At 36.8% G+C, this 9,869-nt stretch overlaps 1 protein-coding gene across 1 annotated transcript; it reads left to right on the top strand.

The window, feature by feature from the left end:
- The first annotated feature begins 4,559 nt into the window (after positions 1 to 4,559).
- Positions 4,560 to 6,233, top strand: LOC111320602 (uncharacterized). Its single transcript, XM_022923256.2, has one exon. The coding sequence runs from the start codon at positions 4,560 to 4,562 to the stop codon at positions 6,231 to 6,233; it is 1,674 nt and encodes a 557-aa protein (XP_022778991.2).
- Positions 6,234 to 9,869: the final 3,636 nt, after the last annotated feature.

Here is a 9,869-nt window from a genome sequence, read left to right as displayed (position 1 = left end):
AGTAAGAATTGCGTCCATTTCATTTTCTAGCAAACGCAAAGGTTACGAGTCCTTAAAGAGGGTAAATGGAGACGAGTGTATTTGTTATTTAGTTAGTGTTGCCATATGCTACTGTTGAATAAGACGAATTCTATGTTTGCTTTTGTATGTAATAGGAACTGTCTAAGAATTATCGCAGTTTAACAAGCATGCGTAGTAATGCTATAGTGTGTATCATAATATTATACTGACGCATTCGAAGTTCTTTCTTCATCTCTTCACAGGTTTCATGAAGACTGGCCACCCCAAGAAAGAAAAGAAAGGACAACTATGTGACTATTATACTTGGAGACGAAATGCGTGTGTAACTTTGTAAAAGTTGTCATCCTTGTGGTATCGACATCTTCTCATACGCATGTATATTAAGTCAGACATCTGTCGACCAAATTATTTACGTTTGAAAATAAATTGATTTTCCCTTTCCTAACTTTGTTATATTGTTAATATCATGTTTTAACAAAGATACTGAGTCAATGAGGAAAGGCAGAGAGTGCTAAGGGGTCAAAGTTTAGGGGATCAGGCTCATAGCATCCGGAACTGATTGAGAAATAATCACAAGAATATCTGGTGACTTTAATAACAATAGAATGTTCTTTGCGCAAGAGTCACGAGTTATGATGGAAAATTTAGTCTTCAGCGATCACTACAAGACGTGGCATCTTTCGCGAGTTCGTCCTACTTGTCCTCAGACCTGACACTCGCGGAAAATTTGACTCTCCCCCTCCCTTCCTTCTCCTTTTTTCGTTTATATGTTTGTGTATTCTGGGCACTCATCTTTTTTTTATCGTGCCCTCACCTACGCTAGAGCTTGACAAATTTAATATCGTTAATGATTAATCATAAAGGGTTTAATTTTTAGACAACAAACCGGCCATCTTGAGTGACCTAAATTGATCTCGACACAAACTAGTGTTAGAAGCTCGATACTGACAACGTCAAATCTATCAGAGTAACGTACACGTCTTGCAAGAGAGAGTGAAATTTCCTTCCAAATTTCTCCTTCCTCTCCACGCGGATACTTCCGCGGGCCTTTTTTTTCTTATTCGCTTCCTCTGGAAATCTGAAGCAACCCGAAAACTACGAATGCGTCAACTCACCTAATTCTGTTTTGTTTGACTGGCAATTAATTAATACGATATCATCAAACCAGTTTGAATACACTATAAGAATTCATCATATCAAATCGCATGAAAAGTACACCCCCGATTAGAGGGTTTATGAATATAAACATAACCATTTTACTGTATCAGGTTTCTCTTTTTTTCACATCGTCCAGTAGCATGAAATTCGTTCTTGTTATTATTATTGGAAAAAACATGTTTCGTTTTCTGGCTCTGCCATTCTTAATTGTGTAGACGAAAAGCTATATAAAGACCTAATGAAAGAACTTTCAACGATAAACAAACGATTTCTTTGAAAATACACAAATGGATGTATTGCTTTCTTACCTGTAATCACAACACAATCATCTTGCAGCGTTCAATCCACGTTGACATTATAATTCCTGAATTGATAATTGACTAATAATTCCTGAATTGCTGCAGCCTTCTAAGAAACAAAAGTTCACCTACTAAGCAATAATTGGAGAAAAATATTTAACAATTAGACAGGTAATTGCACCATATAATTCATGACAAAACGGAAAAATATAACAAGTGACTTAACGGAAAAATCCTTTACTCTGGAAGAACTATCGGCTTTATAACTGCGTGCGCTACGCGCGCTGTACGCACGTTAAACACGTTTTGCATGGGAAGGCTTTTGTTTTCAATAATTTTGATTAAACGCAACTCAGAAGCGAAAAGTTCGAGAAGATAAAATACACAAATTTCATCAAAACCAAACAACATTTTTTCTTGCTTGACCCTTCACTATAATTAATGAACCGAAGTTCGAACCTCTAACTAAGCGTAAATTCACTGCCATGATTGCTGCAATATCAAAAAGTGATTATGAAACTCGATTAGAAAATAAATGGTGGGTTCTAACAGTAAAACGCAACATCTACACCTAAGCAATTTGGTTTCTCTTTAGGATATATATAAGACGTAAAACATTTTAACCTGTTATCACATTAAAATATCGGCTTCAATTTACAATGCACGTTAACATCAGTAAACATCGATACATTCAGTTTTCAAAGAAGCAATTATTCATCAGCAGAGCGTGCGAGATAATGACGAAACAATCGGAAAAAATGTAACCCTAAGGGGACGCGAGATAATAACGAAACTTGTGAATCAAGTGCAACCCTAATGGAACAGGAAATCTTTACAAAGAAACGACTAAAAAAAGAGATGTAAAAGTGCTTAACATATTGAATTAAACATCAATTGCAATACAATCCTTTGCAAGCGCGAGAAAATAAGAAAATTTGGAAATAAAATGTAATATTATTAACGATTAATAACGATGAAATCGAATAAATGTAATCCTTAGAGTGCACTAAGATACGAACGAAACAAACAAATAAAATGTAATCCTAAGAGCGTGCTTCATACTAACAAAAAAATCGAATAAATATTAGCCTTTAGAGTACGCGAGATGCCAACAAATCATAAAAATAAAATTTAGTCCTTAAGGCGTGCGAGATACTAACAAAATAATCAAATGAAATATGTTCTTTAAAGTGCACAGGATATTGACAAAAAAAAATTGGTAGTAAAATCTGTAGCGTGCGTGAGACACTAACAAAAATATCAAATTAAATGTAATCCTTAGCGAGCGCTGGACACTGTAATCCTAATCCTAAGTGTGCGCGAGATACTGAAGAAACATACCATTAAAATGTAATCTTAAGTGTACGCTAGATATTAATGAAACCATCGATTGAAATCTAATCCTTAGTATGAGCTAGACAGTAACCAAACAATATATTAAAATGTAATTCTATGTGTGCGCGAGATACTGACAAACAATCCATTGAAATGTAATCCTATGTGTCCATGAGATACTAATAAAACATAACATTCAAATGTATTCCTAACTGAGCGGCAGATATTAACGAAACAATCCAATGAAATTTAATCCTAAATGTGCGTTCAATACTGAGGAAACAAATAATGTAAATATAATCCTAAGTGCGCAGAAAATACTAAGGAAACAATCCATTGAAATGTAATCCCAAGTGTGCGCGAGATACGAACAAAGCAATCGATTAAGACGTAATCCTACGTGTGCGCGAGACAATCGATTGAAATGGAATCCTGAATGTGCGCGAGATACTAACGAAACGATCGATTAAAATATAATTAAGTCCTCTCTAGATACTAACAAATCAATCGATTAAAATGTAATCCTAAGGGTGCGGTAGATAATAACAAAACAATCCAATGAAATGAAATACTAAGTATGCGCAAGTTACTAACGAAACAGTCGATTGAAATGTAATCCTAAGAGTGCGCGAGATGCTTACAAATAAAAATAGAAGTGTAATGTCTAGTCTGTGCTACATACTAAAGTAATAATCCATTGAAATGTAATGTAAATGTTAGCTAGATACTAACGAAAAATCAATTGAAATGTAATCCTAAGGGTGCGCTATATGCAAACAAAACAATGGAATGAAAAGTATTCCTAAATGTTCGCTACAACCTAACGAAAATAACGACAGAAATGTAACCTTAAGTGTGCGCAACATAGTGACAAAACAATGGATTAATATGTAATCCTAAGTGTGCGCATGATACTAAGTGTGTGTGAGATACTACCTAAACATAATATTGAAATGTAATCGTTAGTGTCGGTGATTTATCAACAAAACATTAAGATTCAAACGTAATCTTAAGTGTGTCTTAGGTGTTAACGAAACATAAGATTGAATGTAGTCCAAAGTTTCCACGAAATAGTAACGAAACATAAGATTCAAGTTTAATCCTAACTGAGGACTTGATATAAATGATCGATTTAATTGTAAACCTTAGTGTGCGCTCTATAGTAATCAAACAATAGATTAAAATGCAATCCTAAGTGTGGACGAGATACTTACGGAAAATACGATTCCTTATTGTATGCGCGCCGTAATGGCTGCCACGTTTATAGGAGTTCCGCTGATTTTACTGATGCTAGGGTTTTTAAGCCTCCGTCTGGACTTAATTTTCACCTTGAAGCGTTCTCATTCAAGTTTGCTTTCTTTTGGCTGCTTTTTGTCGTCCGGTTGTTCAAGTAATTTGAGCTATTCGGCCGTTGGCTTTCGGTGCTCACAACGATGTGATGTTCACTCACCTAAACGAGCCGTTTCTCTTTGGAGCAAGCGTGGCAATTTGTGTCTCTATCTGCCTTCTGCTGTTTTCCCTATCGATCTTACTATCTACATGGATGTTCAGCGTAATCCTGGCCCTTCGAATTAACTTTGGAAATTCAATGCCTATCTTTGCCGAGAGAACATTTACCACATCAACACCTTCGATCCTTCTTCACACCTCCCCTCTGGCTTTCGTTTTATGTATTCCCCCTCGACTCTCTGTAACTTGAGTTCTTATACCTATATTTCACTGGAACTTCGTAATCATTTAAAGGCTATGTGTCTCTTGAAAAAGCGAAGAGGTAACCGAGGTGGACGGCGATACGGCAATAAAATTCCAGTTCGAATCAAAGCTCGTTTGGAGCTGAATTATGTGGATGGTATTTCTGCAAATCGACGGCGTTGTTTGTCCAATTTGGTTACCGTTTGTAAACAACCTTTTCACTCGTCGCTGAATACTTCTCAACACGATATATCTGCATTCAATAAAATCAAGTTTGCATTATGGAATGCCCAGTCCCTTCAGAAAAAATCTGGATCAGTATGCGACATCATTTCATCAAACCGATTAGATATTTTCGCCATCACAGAAACTTGGCTAAATTGCAAAGGAAACAACATCTCATTAGCCGAGATTTTAAATACACTGAAAGACTTTAAAGTCATCCAAATCCCCAGAGAAAACGCGAAAGGTGGCGGCGTAGCATTGTTTCTCCGGAAAGCCTTCACAATGACAAGAAACTCGGGCTCTAATTTTACATCTTTTGAACACCTAGACGTTTACATATCACATGGAAAGTTCAAAATACGTCTGGTCCTGATTTATCGTCCCCCACCATCGAAGAAGAACAAGTTAACAACACTGATTTTCTTTGAAGAGTTTTCCCAACTAGTTGAAATTTTAACGGAGGACTGCACTCATCCACTGGCTATTGTTGGAGATTTTAATTTCCATGTGGACACCCCAAACAATCAAGATGCTCTTAAATTCAACGATCTATTAGATTCTATGAACCTAGTCCAACATGTTGAAGGTTCTACTCACCGAGGTAACCATACCCTCGACTTGATTATCACTAGAAGGGAAGAAGAATTAATAGCTAATGTCCAAGTGCTACCTGACGTCTATTCTGACCACAAAGTGGTCAGCTGCACAATGAACTATTCCAAACCACCATCTTCAAAAGTACTAATCACATATAGATCTACGAAGACCTTGGATGCTACTAAGCTGCAAACCGATATCAATAATATCCTTTCAAAGATAGATTCCTTGTTTGAACCGTCACTGGATCACTTGATGTCTCTATACAATAGAGACCTTAAAGATATCTACAATACTGCGGCACCAATTCAGTCTAGATGGATTAAACAACGTTTCCATGCACCATGCTATAATCAAGATCTACGGCAAGTCAAACGTGAAAAACGTCCACTGGAGCGCAAATTAAAAAAATCCGGCCTGGTAGTTGATCAACAAAAATTTGAATCAAAATGTGTTGAATATAATTCTTTAATTGAAACAACAAAAATGCACTTCTATAAATCTCGGATAGAACAGACCGATCGGAATCAGCTCTTCAGACTTATTGACGGCTTCTTCAAGATAAAAAACACTGCGTTGCCTACTTATGACTCTCTTAAACAACTTACTGAAGATTTTAACAACTTTTTTATAAACAAGATTAGAGACATACATAAGGAACTATCCGACCTTTCGAACAACACCCATCTACTTCATAATATGGAAAAAAGAAATATTCACTGTGAGCTCTCTGAATTCATCCCACCGTCAAACAAGAATACTAAAGACGTTATGATGTCATTCTCGAACAAGACCAACACATATCGAACAACACATATCGTTAAAGACAACATAAACTTATTACTACCTCTTATCAGTAAATTGTTAGAAAACCCGTCGAAACTGGAGTCTTCCCAACTTCTTTGAAAACCTCACTGGTTCTTCCGAAACTGAAGAAACCTAATCTCGAGCCTGATTTGTTTGCCAATTATAGACCCATAGCCAATATTCCATTTGTCTCTAAGATAATTGAAAAGTCAGTTGCCATTCAAATTCAAAATCACCTGAACTACCATGGACTATTTCCTTCCTTACAATCTGCATACAAGAAACATCACTCAACAGAATCTGCTCTACTTAGAGTTAGTAATGATATTTTTAGGATACTTGACTCTCAAGGCGAAGTAATTCTGGTTCTACTTGATCTATCAGCAGCGTTCGATACCAAAGACCATCATCTTCTGCTCACGAGACTTAGGACATACTTTAACTTCACTGGAACTGTTCTTCAATGGTTCTCCTCGTACCTACTTGATCGCTTCTAGCAAGTGACTTTTAGTGATTCTACATCCTCACCGCGATGCTTAGAATATGAGTACCTCAGGGCTCGATACTTGGCCCATTACTCTTTACTCTCTACCTGGCACCTCTTCAAGATGTTATACTTACTCGTGACTTAAATTGTATGTTCTACGCCGACGATACCCAAATCTACATCACTATTAAAGATCCTGAGCATTCTACCGAGTCTGTAAATATTCTTCAAGCATGTGTAAATGATGTTTTTGCATGGTACACTCAGAACATGCTGAAGAGCAATCCAGATAAAACTGAAATTCTGCATTTCACCTCCCGGTTCAAGAAGCAACCGTCATTGTTGGAGACCGTAACATTAGCAAATAGTGAAATAGGAATCAAAGGAAAAGCTACGAATCTAGGCATTGTAATGGATAAAAATCTATCTTTAACGATCATATCAATGAAACATACAAAAAAGCCATTTTTGCTATAAGATCCATTGGACGCATCCGTCGATACCTTCCCAATGATGCGTTGAAGATGCTAGTCAAATCCCTTGTAATTTCTAGACTGGACTATTGTAATAGCATTCTATATGGGATACCAAAGTATCAAAGGGACAAACTGCAGAGGATCCAGAATATCGCTGCTCGTATGATAACCGGAACACGAAACACTGACCATATCACACCTATTTTAAAGAACCTACATTGGCTGCCAATCGAAGCAAGAGTTATTTTTAAGATATTACTTATAACTTATAAGATCTTAAATGAGCAATCTACTAGTTATTTAGAACCTCTTATCATGAAGAATACCACCCATCAAGAACACTGAGATCATCAACTCGCTTACAGTTATGCATCCCACCTATTAAATCCAATTCCTATGGTGGACGCGCTGTTTCAGTATCTGCACCGAAACTATGGAACTCAATGCCCGAATATATTAAAAGAGCGGAAACAGTAGAAACATTCAAAACTAAGCTTAAGACATTTTCGTTTAAAAAACATTACTGTTAATTAATTACTTATTCTTATAATAATCTGTTGTTAGGCGCATTGAGATCAGAAATGCGCCCTATAAGCATCTACTTTATTATTATTAATATTATTCCAGTGTGATCTTGAGTGTGCGCCAGATACTAACGAAACAGTCGATTGAAATGTAATTCTAAGTGTGCGCGAGATACTGACAAAACAACATTCAATTGAATTCCTGTGTGTGAGTGAGATACTGACAAAACAATAAATTAAAATTTACTCAGTTGATTAACAAAGCGTTACAAGTTGAATTTATAAGTACATGCGAATTAAGCTAGTAACAACAGGAAACGTGACAATGCGAAAATTTTAAGGATAGCTCTAGATTTACACGATGTAATTGTTGATTCAAAGAAGGTTGTTCTCTTTGAATGTGAATAGCTTCTTTTATCTTGAGTTGGAAACTCGTAGATGCGTGATCTAAGATATGGAAACAATCTACTGAACACAAGGCGTGAAAATGTTAGTTTCGCCGACATAACAGGCATTACAGCCCGCACATGCAAACTTGTAAACCACACGCGAACGAAGCCCGCCAGGGACAGGGTCCTTCACGCCAAACATGTTGCCTATCTTAAATGAGGAAAGAACTAGTTTGTATCCAAATCATTGCAATAGCGTTTGATAAGGTGACGAATCTTTTTTTGGAGTGACGACAGAAGAACGGCCAATGTAGGGTAGTTTAAAGTAAAATATGGGTGAAGTGGGGAGGGAACCCCGGGCACAATGATCACTTAGGGTCCCAGTAATGTAGCGGTTTGCAACTTTTTCAATTAAATGAGCAGGGAAAAGATTCTTTTTTAGGATTTCCATAAGCTTAGTAATGTCTTCGTATAGCCCCAACCAGGTGTTGTTAATCTTATAGGCCCTGTCAACAAGAGTCCTGATGAGACCCACTTTGTAGGAGTACGAAGTGAAACTGAAATAATTAGTTAATAAACCAGTAAAGGTTTTCTTACGGTAAACTCGAATTAGAAAAGATTTGGGGTTATTGTTGTCAACTTGAACATCTAAAACAGGTAACTGATGATGAGCTTCTTTCTCCATAGTAAACCTAATGTTGGGGTGTCTAGAGTTGATGTATTCGAAAAATATGATGGCATCATGTTCTGAGTGAATAAACAAAAAGTGTCATCAACATATCGGCGATAAAATAGATTTTCAGAGCCATGAAAATTTCCAACCACAGTTTTTCATGATGCTCAGTGTGCGCTGGATAGTAATCAAACAGTAGAGTAAAATGTAATCGCGAGTGTGCACGAGATACTAACGAAACATAATAATCAAGTGTAATCGTAACTGAGAGCTAGATATAGACAAAACAATCGAGTAACAGAAAATCCTTCGTATGCACTAGATAGTAACCAAACAATAGATTAAAATGTAATCCTAGGATACTAACGAAACAATCCGATTCACATGTAATTCTAAGCGTGCACTAGATACTAAAAAAACAAACGATGGAAATGTAATCCTAAGTGCACACGAAATACTAACGAAACAATCCAATCGAAATGTAATTCCAAGTGTGCGCAATATAATAATTAAATTATTATTATTATTGTTATTACCGTATTTCTTCACCTATAAGCCGATCTCGGCTATAAGCCGAGACCCTGACTTTCAGGGTCTTTACGCTACACTCAAGCTGCCCAAAAAAAAAGGTAAAACCATCGGCTATAAGCCGAGAGCGAAATTATTGATTGTAACTGGCCATTTGAGCAAGCGAACCTCACGGAAAACATAAGAAATTGACTCACTAAACACAAAACCTAATGAATTACAATAAACACAAAAGAAAAAAAGCGAACCAATCAAGAGATATGAATATCAATTGATCCAACGAACTGTATAAATACTACCACGCGACAACAGATTAACCACAACAACAATAATAATCTCAGTTAAACGTTTCAAAGTATCAATCTATCGAGTATACCTTTCGTCGCTGTCACTTTTTATCATCATGCCTAAAGCACGCCGTTCCTCGTATAGTATGGCTTTCAAGATAAAAGTTATCGCGGAAGCTGAAGCGGTAGAAAACAACTCGGAAATCGCTCGAGAATATGGACTAAGCGAGTCCATGGTACGACGCTGGAGAAGAGACCAGGCGACTATTCTTTCCGGAGAGCTGAAGATGTCTGCAAAACGTGCGACGATGGGCCGTTTCACTCCGAAATATCCCGAACTAGACCAGCAAGTGATGGAGTGGTTTTCACAG

Source organism: Stylophora pistillata, chromosome 1, assembly GCF_964205215.1.
Source record: "Stylophora pistillata chromosome 1, jaStyPist1.2, whole genome shotgun sequence".
In the NCBI taxonomy this organism is placed as follows: Eukaryota; Metazoa; Cnidaria; class Anthozoa; order Scleractinia; family Pocilloporidae; genus Stylophora; species Stylophora pistillata.
Note: the sequence above shows the minus strand (reverse complement) of the source record. Positions and strands in the feature narration are given on the sequence as shown.

Coding starts and splice junctions, on each gene's coding strand:
- LOC111320602 (XM_022923256.2), top strand. CDS start 4,560: ATGTGTCTCTTGAAAAAGCGAAGAGGTAACCGAGGTGGACGGCGATAC.